Source organism: Melanaphis sacchari, unplaced genomic scaffold, assembly GCF_002803265.2.
Source record: "Melanaphis sacchari strain LSU unplaced genomic scaffold, SCAv2.0 Contig105_pilon_pilon, whole genome shotgun sequence".
In the NCBI taxonomy this organism is placed as follows: Eukaryota; Metazoa; Arthropoda; class Insecta; order Hemiptera; family Aphididae; genus Melanaphis; species Melanaphis sacchari.
In genome coordinates, this window is record NW_020270395.1 from 580,744 (window position 1) to 596,846 (window position 16,103).

At 25.1% G+C, this 16,103-nt stretch overlaps 1 protein-coding gene across 1 annotated transcript; it reads left to right on the top strand.

Annotated features, from left to right (window-relative positions):
• Positions 1–2,204: 2,204 nt before the first annotated feature.
• LOC112603313 (NADP-dependent malic enzyme-like) lies at positions 2,205–14,736 on the top strand. Its single transcript, XM_025351830.1, has 9 exons — positions 2,205–2,543; positions 10,047–10,205; positions 10,277–10,458; positions 12,612–12,792; positions 12,875–13,003; positions 13,059–13,241; positions 13,478–13,846; positions 13,905–14,075; positions 14,154–14,736. Exons 1-9 carry the CDS (start codon positions 2,436–2,438, stop codon positions 14,391–14,393), a joined length of 1,722 nt encoding a protein of 573 aa, XP_025207615.1. The 5' UTR covers positions 2,205–2,435; the 3' UTR covers positions 14,394–14,736.
• Positions 14,737–16,103: the final 1,367 nt, after the last annotated feature.

Consider the following 16,103-nt stretch of genomic DNA (forward strand, 5'->3'; position numbering starts at 1 on the left):
TACATGTATTTGTTATCTAAATATCTTGTTAAAACAGCATATAAAATTATACTAAAGTAATTTCAAACGCTTGATTTTTTATTATAATAATTGAAGATAATTTATTTATTATTCTAAAATTTTAGTGATTTTACTTATGAATATTGTAAGTAAAGATATTAAGGTTTAGTGTCAGTTTTACTGCTAGAATAATAATTTTTAATGGACCCATTACTAAGAGATAAATCCAACGAGTTTCCAATAAAAAAAAAAAAATTAAAGTGGTTAATTATGAGTGGCCAGACACCCTTAATGACACTATTAACAGTTATTATTTATTACTTTATTGGTCATTTGTTATACACTAATGATAAAGTGGAAAAATATATTTAATATAGTAGTACTAGTGAGTTTTAATTGCATATTAATTGGGACAAACTAATAATAATTAGAGAAAAACTCATCTTTAAACTTATACATTTTTCTTTTAAATAGTATTAATACTTGTTATCTGTTTACTGAATAATCAAAGATTTTTAATATTCGTTATTAATTATATGATAATGAAATTATTCTATTAAGAGCGTAAAAAGTTTTTGTGACCGTAGAAGTATCAGATTTTGTTTTTTAACATGGATAATAGATCTTTTAAAAATATAAATCCTAGACTAATATTATGAACCCATTACATAATATTTTAGATTACATTACCTAATTGCGTAACTATAAGCAGTTTTAACTGTAATTGAAGTTCTGAACAGTGAGCAGTAATAACTGACAGAAGGTGACATAATATAATATATTGTAAAAATACTAGTTTAACTGAAACAGAAATAAAAGAAATCATAGAAAAGGAATTTTAGATTAATGATGCGTTGTACAACTAAGTGACATATAATAATATATATTAATATAATTGTCAATTTCACTTTTGATAAAAAAAAAATATGTAATGAGATTTGTAATCATGTAGAATATAGTGTATATGTATAGATTGTAGTGTCCTACAATCTATACATTTCTCCCAATTTATTTTAATGAATTAATAATTATATTTTATTTATATTTAATGAAAAGTTCCTTGTATTTCTTATACATAATAGCTATTTTTATTTTGTCATAGTAATACTAATTTTCAACGATAAATTGACATTAAAATATATTTATAGAATATTATGAAAGTGTTTGGAAATGTTTTAAAAATCAAGATAAATTCAGACATTGAACTAAAAAAAAAATTAATTTTAAATCCAAACAAGTTTTTAAAAAATAAAATATGCATTTAAAATATCTCATTTCATCTAAAATATTTTGTTGAGAAATTATCCATTAGTTGGACTGGTAGGAATTGTTTCATTACATTAACTATTAGGTAGTCATAAGTTGTATTTTGTAATTACTTAAACCAACTCATTTCAGTTAAAATGATGTGAGAAAGAGAGCCATCAACAGCGGTTCCACGGTTGAAACATCGTAAACGAACAGATTATTGTTAAAATAATATTATGTATTGGTGGGGTGACGCATAAGTATGCAAAGCGTTCTAGAATATTGGGAACCAGGGATGGTGATTTTTTCCGTATTCAAGTGTCAGATAAAAGTATTGTTTGAAGATTTCATTTGCCTTCCGAGCAGCTAATTTTATGACTTTTTTTTTTTCTATGCTTGTTATTTAGGTAGAAACAACGGTTTAATGTCTAAATAATTAATTTAAAAGAAAAAAAAACAAATCAATCGTTAAACTATGAACATTTAAATATATTGGATAACACACGTCACGACCATATTCATTAAGAGGGAGCTTAACTCTAAAAATTGTCTTTTGTACTATTGAAAAATATTTTTAATTAGAAATGTATTGGCCAACGACTCAATCCTCTGTTGATTTCAGGTGAACCCGCGATCACGCTACATGATCTACCTATCGGAAATCTGAAATAACCCGAAACAGACCGTACAATTTTTCCATGCATAAGCCCCACGCATGGCCACTGCATTTCCGACGGGAGGTGCCGGAGACAGCACAACGACATTCGACAACCACGAATTTCAAAACGCTTTGACGTCGACGTAACGATTTTTCGCCCGTCGCCGCTCGGGTGGAGGCGGTGGCACGCGCGCGCACGCACGGACGCTCGACAGTGCAGCCCGCGTACCACGACAATGATAGTGGAGTGAGCGAGAAACACCCGTCGGTGGGGATAACGCCGGCTACCGACCGACTAGAGGTGCAATTTCCTTTCACCGACGTCCGCAACCGCTGATACAACGGCAACACCGGGAGCTGATCCGTGTCCCGAGTCAGCACACACCGCGAGAAAATCTCGCGATCTCGTTCAATCGACTGCCGACGTCCGTGCTCGCACGTTCTTCGCCGCTAATACCGTCGCTCCACAACTCTGGGTTTTTCCGTATCCAAGTGTCCGGCTCCACAGTCTTGTACCGCCACCCGCGAAATGGCATCGTTCGACCGTTTGGGACAGTACCCACAGGGTTCCGGCGTGTCCGTGTCGCCGGCCACCATCAGCGGGCTCGATCAGCTGAGGGACGGACGACTGAACAAGGTATGAACCGCGTCCGGAGTTTTGACGATTTTCGTTTTTATTTACTATTTTTTCCCTCTTAAGTCTGAGTAAACGTTCTATTTTTTTTTCCAACAATCGTTACGTTAAGTCCCGTAATAAGGAGGTGTCGCACCCGGCACCCATGGGACTTGCGCGCAATTCGATCGCGGGAAATTCAAAAATGTAATTCCCCTCATTAGTACTTAAGCCCAAAACACTGAAAACAACCATATAAATATATTACTTTGTTACATGTTAAGTTTTGAGTTTTTTTAAATTTAAATATCGATTTAGTTATTTAATTCATAATAAGAACATTTTTTTTAAGTATATTTGAAATTTATTTTTGTATTATAACTGATGATGTAGGTAATACCTAATCTAGTGGTAGCATTTCTCCATAATTTGATTTTGAAATTATTCAGATATAAAATATCCAAAATATTAAATATACAATTATTTGTATTGGGTATCATTATCTTACTAAAAATTTCTATTATGAATATTATTAGTTAAAAATAATTAATAACAAATACCTAATGGATCTAAATATTAGGTGATACTTAAATTTAATATATATTTTTTTTTATTTGAAAATTTATAATTTTTTATAGTTATTTATGATTAAATAGTATATTTTTATTTTTAAATTAAAATTATTGCAAATCAAGATTTTATTATTACCTTCATATTTTAAGAAAAAAATATTTAATATTGTTAAAATAAAAATAACATATTATATTAAGTAGGTAATACATTTTTTTTCAACAGAATATATTCTTTAAAAATTTTATATTTTATATACACACTTTTAATGACCTTAATAACTATTGTTGTTTCATTTTAAATTTGTTTTGGATTAGATAGTGTCATTGTGTTTAAAATTAAATATCAAGTAGGTACTTAACAATAATATATAATAAATATCTCTTGATAACAAATTAATTGTTGTATATAAATTTGTTATTGAATTCTTTTATTAATTCAAATATTTTTTTGTTATAATTAGAACAATAACAGTTTTTAAATCACATATAATAAATATTTATTTTAAAAATTTTATTAATTTTTAAAGTGTATTAGATCAACTATATCGATTATCATTACTTTTAATTATATATAATCTTGTATTATTTGTTAAATATCTTATGTTTTAGACTCGTAATAAATGTTTATTTGAATAAACAGACAAAAAGCACCCATTTAGAATTCATATTTGATTAATTTTCTAAAACTGCAGTTAGAATGTTTGTTTAAATAATCAAAAAAGTATTTTAATTTTTCAATTTTTTTTTATATTGATTCATTTGATTTAATTCTAGACTATTATTTCTAGTAATAAAATATATATGTATGATTATAGGAAGTCTGTGGTAATATATATAAATTATGATTGAGAAAATAACAATTTTGTTGTTTTTATACACTTCACATTTTTCACTAAGATTAAAAGTATTTGAAATAAATTTTTGAATATATTGTATTTTAAACAGTATTATTTGTAGATATTAGAATAGCTTTCGAATATAAAATAAAATTTTTAAATATTTTTATTTGAACACTTTATAAGATTGTAAATACATAATAATAACAACTATTTGTTTTATGAACTTGATTCTCATGAATCCTATTGTATAATATCTTGGACAACCTGTTATCATGAAGGTCTTATAGCATATATACATTTTTAAGGATAAAATAACTGTGTAGACTTGCTATATATTTTTATTATAACCACAAGAATGTGTCTTATTATTTTTGTATCTTATTGGTTGTTATATTTGTACTTGAGTTGGAATATACAATTATTGTGGGTTAAAAAACCACAAAACTTAAGTTTTGTATTTTGTTAAATTGACTTATAAGTTAGTAAAAAAATAAGTCTTATTTTATTTGAATTTAATGAGGATTTCTTTTTTCTCATTTTAGGTGAATTCAAATAAATAAATATATCTTTAAGTTTTTAACTTAATATTATAAATAATAGAAATATAATGGTTCATGAAAATGTACTATGTATAACCAATGTTACCAAGTAAATTAGGTTTCTAAATTTCTAATAAATATTGATTTATCCCCTATCTTATTACATTATTTATTTTAAATATATTAATGTATAGTATTATCTTTTTCTATAATTATATGATACATAAATAACTATTGTAGCATTATAGTCTATAATTTATAGTAGAATTGTGGTATTGTATTGTGTATTTGTATAAATATTTTAGAATTTATAATGAAGCATAATTAATTAGTTACAAGCCATTTATATTTCATGTCTATACAAAAAAATTACATTTGTGTGTGTTCTGTGATGAATTGATTTTCTAACTCAACCAATAAATATAAGACTATTTTGAGATATTACATTTATTTTTGTAAGTTTATTAAAAAAATAAAAAATACCAATACACTTAAATAAATGAATTTTTAATTTTTATGTTAAAATAAAACATGTCTTTCAAGTCTATTCAACATTCACATACTTAATGTGTAAATTATGTCTTATGACTATTTAAATTCTTCCTATATTATAAATATGGAAAATCAACAAGTTATAATATTGTCACAAAGAATAACTAGTTTTGTAATCATACCTCTGTATAATAAAATACTTTACAATCATTATACTTAATTTTCAACTTTTAATAAACTTTTTTACTAATGCAATGTGATAAAATCAATTTATATAGACAATTTTTAATTGATTAAAATTACAAATATTTAATTAGCCATGATAATGCATTTTCCTAGTGAAAGTAATAAAAAAAAAGACATTGACAAATGAGAATTTTTTTACAAGGTTAATGGTCCCTTACAATAAAATTGTTGGTGCACTGAATGTGTTAACCTAAATATAAAAATAATTTATTTTGTTCTATAATAATAGTCAATTTTAATATGGTACCTTCAAATGCCTTTAATTCATACTTTTTTTAAAATAATTTTGTGTAAATGATAATAATTAACTTAAAAATATTATAAAAAAATAATTGCTTATTACTTGCTACATAAATTTTAGTGGATATCACGAATATTGTTACTTATTATTAATTAGATAATAAACATTTCAACAGTTATAAATTACAAATTTATTTATCTAATGCTAATTGTAAAATATCCGAATATATTTATCAAAAAAATGAATGCGCCTCTCTCTTCACATTTATTTTTTCTATAACGTATTAACACCTAATGACTTGTGAGATATGAATTATGACTTTAAAAGTTGTTGCGTAATATTTATAATGAAAAAGGAGAGCAAGTTTATGAATGATCATTTATTACACAATAATATATCCGTATGTGAATGTATAAACAAACACAAAGGAATGAAAAGGAAATGTACTATAATTGTTAACCTTCCTATGTAATGATTTTCATTTCATTTTATGATTGTAGACGTATAGCTAAAGCTCGAAAATTATGTGATTTATATCGTATTTAAATCTAATACCTAATGACACAATTTTACTTGTTAAAATGTAAATAAAATATGTTCTATATTTACTATGTTCTTAAAAAAATAAATCGATTTCGTTCGTGTTTTTAAATATATATTATTTAATACTATTTATGTCAATGGACATTAAATTAGTTGTTTGACTGGGTATCAATACTAGTAAATACCCTCTCTTCTGGGAATTAGTCATGAAAATATTAGGAACAAAATAAACCTGTACAAACTACTGTAGTTATTGTATATTTTATATATAATATTGATGACCTTGCTGGTGTTAAAAATATAGTGTTATGTATATTATTATGCATGTGTCTATTATGCATAGTATATTTCTATTAAAGACCTATTTTGTACCAAAGATTACTGTCAATAATATATATATTTTTAAATTTATATAATTTGGATATTTTTATTCTTATAGTATGTGATAGGTACTATTTAGCGCTAGTAAACTTATCATAGACTGTTGTAGTTGAGTACATAAATATTTTGATAAATAATATATTATTTATTTGGCTATAATGTAACTTACTAATATTATAAGTCATAATGAAAAAAATTACTTTGACTTATGTTAAGCGCTTAAACAACAATAAAAACATCAATATTTTCTCAAATTTGTTAGCTCATAATGATCAATATTTATTGTGAGAGAATTTACTTCAGTTTATGAAAATCGTGTTTTATCGTTATTAATCTTATTAAATTGTTTATTGTTTGAACCGTAATAACTTTTAAATAAAAAAAAAATCATTGTTATTGTTATTATTTTTCTGATATCTATAAAAAATAAATTTATTTATAACCATTGTTGTGTTTAGGATAAAAAATGTAATATACTATTGATTAAGATAAAACTCAATAATTAATTAACCTCCCCGTGACCTAATATTTAATAGTATATTGAGGCATATCATAATTTGTGAAATTCAAAATATTTAAATTCTCAAGTAAAATCTATTTAAATTCTTGGACTGGATTATACGTATTATGAAAATATGGAATTAAATTAAGTTATCGTTAATCAAATATGATACACTCAAAATGTGTTTTTTTAAATTAATTAATTAATTTTGGTAACTCAAAATTAACCGCTTATAAATAGCTTAACCTATTATTATTAACGTAAATTTAAAGATTTGTTTTTGATATTCAATAGGATTTTTCATAAATGTTGAAAAATATATACTTGTTTTACATAATTAAAACTTTCAAACTTTCAAAAAAATTTACTATAAAATACACATAGTTATAAATTATAGATATATATATATATAATATGCGTCTTTATTATGTCTATTTAATATTAATTAGGAATGTTTTATACCTACATATTAATATTATATTCTTATATATCTAATGTACTATTTACGCTGTGAAATGTGAATACGATTATTTTATGAAAGTATGATATCGATTAGAATGTAATTTCGAAAACATAAAACGTATAATACATATAATAACATTATAGATGTGTATTGCATTATTATACTGCGGTAAGCTCAAACTTCTAGTGGTATGGGATATTTTGACGGACGAATGAAGTTCAAAGGCCAGTGTCATTGCCACAAGGGCGTTACAAAGGCAAATATGATACACTTCTCGTTAGTTGATTTATTAAAAATGTTCTTCTTCGGCCAGTAAATAAAATAAACGTAATGTTGATCATATCATAACTTTACGAAAAACATATATTTATATTGTGGGCACAAATGCTCAATATTTTACTAATTACTGGCATTAAACTTGAATGATATAATTTCAAATGAAATGATATTTCAAATGAATTGAATGATAAATTTTTTGTAGGTAAAGAATACCGTTTCTTTACCTACAAATATATCAAAGTGATAGCTTGTATATTTATAGTTTTATATTTCAGATACCTAAATATTAAATAATTATAATATTATATTTGTTATTAATTATTAATAACACGTTAACCTATTGATTTTTGTAATATTATTTTGTCCACAATACTGCATGGTATTTTATACTTTTAGTTGGGTAAGCTTTTTTATGGCTAAAAATTATAATTTGATATAGGTAATAAAATTCAGTGTAATAATAGGTAGGTACCTACATAAAGCCGATATTTTTAAATCGCAAAGTAATTGGTTAGTGTATATTTTATTGTTATTGTTATATTATGTTACATATTTAAAAAGGTGTTGGTAGTTACAGTTTTTTTTTTTTATCGTTTAATTAGTAATAATATCCATGCGTTCACTTTTATAAATTTAATTTTTTATTCCATTATAATAACCTCTTTGTTCTTTTTTTGTATATGATACTTTAGTTTAAATAAAATAGAGCTTATATAATCTAGGTACCTACATAAACAAAATCGATTATTGCTTTAAAAAAAAAATAATAATAACGTATTATATTGCTTTATACAGACATTGTATTTTCTGTCAAGTCTTTTATTTTACAACTTTCGTGAATTTTTATCTATTGAAAAAATAACGATTTTATGACATACCGGTATTTCATGCAATATTTTAATCTAACATTAAATGATTATACAATGTCAAATACATTGTAATATTGTTTTTATAATGTTAAAAAAAAAATAATAAATGAACTGCTTTACTGATATAATTGTAAATGTTATGTTTACCATATACCTAAAGGCTAAGATTAATAGCTAGATTAATAGTATCAAATAAAAAGTTAAAATATGATTTTTCATTTATTATACTTTTACTATTATGTCTATCATTGACCTTTAGTTTGAACTCGAATTTTAACCTCATACTTCATTAATTAATATTAAAATGTACCGCAGGTATATTGTAAGAACATGTTAATTATTTAATCTTTTATTATTAATTTAAATACGGCTTAAATTGATTCATGTAAATTAGTTTTTAGCAGTCTAATAATATGCATATAGAATATTAAGAATGATAGGACTTATCAGATTTATATTGATTATAATATTCACAATATTTTTTATTCAAACTTATATTAAACTTTAAAGAGAAAATAATACGTATATCTATGTAAATTTATTAAAATGATCAAATTTAATAAGTTAATATATTTTTAACGCACTTTTATTTTATTTTTTATCAAAATATGGGAAAAAGCTGTAAAATGTATTATTATTAATATTAAATACCGCTAGTTCATTATAATAAAATATTACAAATTCTTTGACTGGCAATTATCTTAAATTACAGTTTTAGAAATCAAAAGTTTTTAAATTATAGTTGTATCTTATGTAACAGGCATCTAAGCTGAACATTGTGTAGTGACCCATGATTGTATCTTGACGTTAACTAGCACAGTTTATTGTTAAAGGAAGTTTCACCACAATCTATAATTTCCATTCACCCACCTATAAGTACCTTTTGAAGTACTGGCAGTATAGTCGATACAATACAATTAACTTCCTTGTTTTCTAAATTAGTCGTCGATAAATTTAATTTGTGTTTTTAGTTTAGATATTGATTTAAACCTACTAATATACAATATTAATTATTCTTAATTTTAATTGGTTAACAAATTAAATTTGATATAAAATATACTGAAAATTTTCAATTATTGTTGTGGGTACTACACTAAAAATTATTATAAAGATTGTTCGAGATTATTAAAACTTTGTTAATATTTTAAAGTGTAAGATTGATGAGAAGTACGAGTAAATACTAATAAATTATTATAAGGTGTTATCGAAAATGTATTTAAAAAAATGTTTAATGAAAATAATATTAAACTATTAAAGACCATAATATATTGAATTATACTTAAGCTTATATAATTCATAATGATTAGAAACTCTTTCGAAAAATGATGATTGATAATACAGAACAGAAAACTTTATTTTCGATATAAAGTTTTCTTTTGTTAAAAATCTATAACAATACGTTTATTATCTATGTTTAATATATTTTTTTTTTTTGAATTCTATTTCTTTGTTAAATACGACTAATGTTTTTTTGATTACAAAAAAAAAGTAAAATGGTAAATTATTTTAAATATTCTGTACAATTCAACTATCTGTGCTAATTGTCAATATTTTTTCTCAGGAAATGGCTTTCTCTATTGAAGAAAGACAATCTCTGGGCATTCATGGGTTATTGCCACCGCGTGTTAAAACGCAAGACGAACAAGTTAAACATGCCTTGGCCAACATCGAACGTTTTAATGACGACCTGAATAAATATATTTACCTAATGGGTTTACAAGTAAGCATGTATGACAGTGATCTAATCCTGGTGTTCTTATCGGCTAACTCTTGAATGTATGATTTTGGCAGGAGAGAAACGAAAAACTTTTCTACAGAGTAATGGCTGAAAACGTAGAAGCGTTCATGCCACTCGTTTACACACCAACCGTTGGATTGGCGTGTCAAAAGTATGGACTCATTTTTCAGAAACCCAGAGGACTATTCATATCCATCCATGATGCTGGTCATGTTTATGATGTGCTGAAAAACTGGTAAATAAATCTATTTGTCTATTTTAAGCTGTGTGGGCTGCGATAATTTGATATTTTTTTAAATCTTTTGCTGGCCTAACCAATTGCTAATCTCATTAATTAAAGAAAAAATAGGCTTATTATAGAACAATAAATTGTATTTGAGCATAGCCTCGAGGTGTACCAGATAATGCACATATTCGTCCTAACATCCAATCAAAAAATTGCATTAAATTAGGGTTTAAGAGCCACCTAGCTTACATTTTTAAAACTAAGTATGAATATAAAAATTTTGTTTTTTCTTTACAAAAAAACCAATTATATTTTGATTTTTTAAGAAGTTTTTTTAGAGTTTATTATTTTAGATAATTTATTAGATTATTTTAGCTCCTAATTAGATACAAATGATAGAATAATATTTTGTTGTGGAAATAGGTATGTGAAACAACTATCAAGACCCCCGCAAGTTAGTTGACTGATTAAAATTCTACATAATCTGAACACAACTTCTCCACCTAATATCTATAGTAATCTTCTGCATATATCTATTTAATATACTTCATGAATATTTTCATATTTTCGGTAAATTTTTGTAATATCGAAAAAAAATTTTTATATACTTTGAAGTACCTCGTACTTGTAAGTTATACTTGAGTACTTCTAAGCTATAATTTATAAATTTTCGTTTAATTCACAGTAACCATGATTACTATAATTTATTATTAAATTCAAATTTAACATATCTATTACAGTGATCTTTTTAATGATTGGTACACTTAAAAAATAACTGTTGGTACAACGTTGCTATTACCTATTTTACGACTTTTTTGATTTCATATTTTCTAACGAAATATTTTTTGCAATATTTTATTGAATAAAAAGGGGAAATCAAATAATTGCTTTATTATTCAGTAAATAACGAGTGTACCAGGTTATTAAATCACTGTAATGTATGAGTTAAATTTGAATTCAATGATACATTTTTATAAATGAAAAACGATTCTGAGTAAATACGATCTTTTAACCTGTGTTTCTAAGTGTACTTGTATTTTATATTATATTGCTATTATAGTAATTTATTTTACTATTAGCAATACGATATGTTAAAATAATTTTTTCCCAAAAATAAAAATTTCTTTAAAAAATATTGTTGCGTGTTCAAAATTCAAATACAATAATATATACCTACTTAAAAGTTTTATGTTCCCGTGAATTATTTTCTAGAACTATTTAATTTAAAAAAAATAATGAATATCGTTATTCATAGTTAAAATATGTAATATTGTCAAAATTTTAACTTCAAATGGTTATAACAATTAACTAACAGTATTTCCAAGCATTTTTACATAGCGTATAACTTTTTATCGACATTTATAAAAAAATATAAAACTAAAATATTCTGAAAATTATACAATTTGAAAATATTCATTTGAATATTTGATAGAAAATTTTAGTAATTTAATGTTATTCATTTTCAATTTGGGCCAAATAAATAAAATCAATTTTGACAAAAATTGCATTTGCGTAAAAAGTCTTTAATTTTTAGTTTTTTTTTTTATCTAGATTACCTTGAAAAATAGTGAATAATTAAATTTTGTCCTAGAGAACATACTAGATCCTATTTTCTATCTAAAACTACTCTCAAAGTTTAGAATTGAAGAATTTTCGACTTCTTATTGTGTATACATTCAGAAAAATAGTTTATTGTAAAACCAATACCTACTTTTATCTCTCATTTGCCTCGTTCAGAATATAAAACAGTAATGACTTTCAAAAACGTCAATACTTTTTTAAGATATCTAATTAGTGTCAACTGTTAAAAGAGTTACACAATATAAAGTGAATGAATAGTTATGTTTTTGTACTTTTAAGCATTTTATTAAATTTAAATGAACAAAGTATACATCAAACATTTTCTGATTGGTAGATATACTGTATCATCACTTCAAACTTAAATAATAATAATTAATTAATAATTTTGATAATAATATAAAATTAACTAATAAACAAAATTTAATGTACTAAAACTATTTCTAACTACATAAAAACATTTTTTGTAAACCACAAAACTTTGTAAAAACATGAGGTACAGCAAATTTTAAATAAATATTTCCTCTATATGTAGGTTATATTTTACAAGAAGACTAATAATAATGATATTGTGTATTATATAGGCCTGAACAAGATGTTAGAGCTATTGTTGTAACTGATGGTGAAAGAATTTTAGGTCTTGGTGATCTTGGTGTTTACGGAATGGGTATTCCTGTCGGAAAATTAGCTTTGTACACTGCTTTAGCTGGTATCAAACCACACCAATGCCTTCCAGTTACACTCGACTGTGGAACCAATACTCAAGTGAGTTATGTTTAATAAACTTTTTACTTTTTAAGTATTGACATTTATTATATTTTAATTTTTAATTAATAATTTTCAACAGCTACTGCTGGACGATCCTTATTATGTTGGTTCTAGACAAAAACGTGTCACTGGTCAAAAATATGATGATTTTATCGATGAATTTATGCAAGCTGCTGTTAAACGTTATGGACAAAATTGTTTGATTCAAGTAATGTTTATTTCCCAAAATTGTTTGTTAGGTTTTAATAAAATATGTACATTAGTTTGAAGATTTTGGAAATTCCAATGCTTTCCGATTTTTGGACAAATACCGTAACAAATATTGTACATTTAACGATGACATTCAAGGAACAGCTTCTGTGGCATTAGCTGGTCTTTTTGCTTCTCTTCGAATTACCAAAACCAGACTATCAGACAATGTGATTTTATTCCAAGGCGCTGGAGAAGTAATTTTTTTATATAATTCAAAATATTTATTCATTTTTAGTGATACTATAAAATGCAATTTAAACAGAAAATATTAATAAAATGTTAATATTATGTTTATTATATTGTAAATTTAACTTAACTGTTAAGAAAAATATTCATTCTTATAATCTTATTTATATAATATTATTAACAACCCCTCTTTAACTTTTCAAATATTAATTTAATATATTTGTTAATGCAAAATATTTTTCAGGCAGCTCTAGGAATTGCTGAATTATGTGTGATGGCCATGCTTAAAGAGGGTACATCTTTAGAAGAAGCAAGATCAAAAATTTGGCTTTTTGATTCCAAAGGTCTTGTAGTTAAAGATCGCCCTGAGGGTGGAGTAACTGGACATAAAGTTGAGTATGCCAAAGCTGTAGCCCCAATTAAAGTACTTGCTGAAGCCATCAGAAAAGTTAAGCCTACAGTACTCATTGGTGCTGCTGCTATTGGTGGAGTGTTCACAAAAGAAATTATACAGGAAATTTCATCATACAATAAACATCCGGTCATATTTGCCTTAAGTAATCCAACTAGCAAAGCTGAATGTACTGCTGAACAAGCATACACACATTCAGATGTAAGTTTTAGCCACATATGATCATTAAAATGTTATTAATGATACATTCATTTACTAGGGAAAAGTCATATTTGCTAGTGGTTCACCCTTCAATCCAGTTACATACAAGTCTAAAACTTACTATCCAGGCCAAGGAAATAATTCTTATATATTCCCTGGAGTAGCACTTGGAGTTATTTGTGCTGGAATCAAGACAATATCTGAAGAAGTTTTTATCATTGCTGCCCAAGTAAAATTCATTCATGACATTAAAAATATATTAATTGTATGACAACCTTAACATTCATTTTTTAAAACTTTTTTTTAGACTTTAGCAGCACTTGTGACTGAAGAAGATTTAGAAAACGGTAGTTTATACCCACCACTGCAGTCCATAAAGGAATGTTCTTTAAAAATCGCTGACAAAGTAATTGAATACGCCTATAAAACTGGAGTAGCCAGCACATTCCCAGAACCAGAAGATAAAATTGAATTCATCAAATCTCAACTATATGATTATAGTTATAGTTCAGCATTGCCACCATTGTATGCTTGGCCAAAACAATAATTTTGTAATTGAACTTCTTTTTTTAAAAGCCAATTTATAATAATGGCTAGAACCCTCTGTTACATCCAGACAAGGTTATCATATTACATATTTACACTCAATATATCAAGTTAGTAATTCTATTAATATCAACAACCATGTTGTTAATTTTAGTTAACCTTTTTTTTCGAGGGGTAGGTGAATAGTTTTTATATTTTATTGGTTACCGTATCTCATTTTATAATAAGTTGTGTGATGTACATTTCATTTTTTTGTGCATTTTGAGTTTGTCGACAGTAGCAGAAATTTGTTTGTTTTTAATTGTATACTTTTTAATTGTTAATTTAATTATTCATAATCAAGAAAATATTATTGTTATAATTAATAATACAGCAATCTTCAAAATAAAATAAATACATAATGACAATAACATGTATTTTTATTCTATCATATATTTTGTCCATTTTTTTTTTTAGCAATTATAAAAGATAAATGTTGACTATGTAATATTAATTTTTCATAGTGCACAAATAATCAATATACGAATATCAGGTAAATGGTGATTTTTTTTAACAGTCTTTAAAATGTCTGATTATATTTTAAAAAAAGTATGAATCTTAAAAAAAAACTTTTTTTACTTAATTTAAAGTCATTACAATACAACATTTTCAAAAAATTTTTTTATTGATATTGTATTAACTCCTCGGTTGAAATTCCCAAAAACATATTCTATTTAGAAATATGAAATTTAACATTAATGTTGTAGTTCAAAAAGTACATAATAGTTGTCGATTTATAACTGAAAAATGTTGTGGTTTAGTAAGAAAATAACTTTTAATACGTTTTATGGTAGCCCAGGAAGTCATGAAATTTTTTTAATAAAAGTAATGAAAAATTGAAACATTATTGTCTATTGATTAATCAATAATTACCATTTGACATTCATTTATAATATATTGTTAAAACATTAAATACTTAACATATTATAATATAATTTAATCTTGATAACATTGAAAATGCTGGATGTTATGATTGTAATATGCAATATTTTAATGTTTGTTGTATAAATAACAATTAATTTTATTCATACCAACATAATTAATTACGCATTCAAGGTAGTCAATACCATATCAATGTAATAAAAATGAAAATAATCTAATACCTAGTATCTTAATTTTTGCTATATACACATATTGCATCTGAACCACGGAATAAATTAATAAATTCAACATACGTTAAATATGGTTACAATATGTTTATTATCTAATACTTCATTACTTCCATTTAAACTATAATACATAGTTTTAAAATTTTCATAATTTTATAAGTATATTGATATAAAGAAAATTAATCTTCAAGCAAAAATAACAGATTCCAAATGAGATTTTTTTTTTTACTACATAATTGCTACAAAGTTTAAGACAGGGTACATACAGCCAGTGCTTGATTTGGGGAGAGGACGGAGTCCCCCTTTTTTTTTTAATCTTTTTTTAGCGTATCCCTTCTATTTGCCCCTACGGTAATGTGGCGGTTAGTTTTGTGTGGAACACACGTTTATCAAACATCCGATGATTCCCCCTTCTATTTTTTTTCTAAATCAAGCACTGCATACAGCGACCTGCAGCCCACAATTAGTTTATAATTGGTACAAAAATGTAGAATATCACATTATGTTAGTTGATAACCTGACTTTGTTAATAAATACCATGTTAAATTAATAAAGGTACTAAA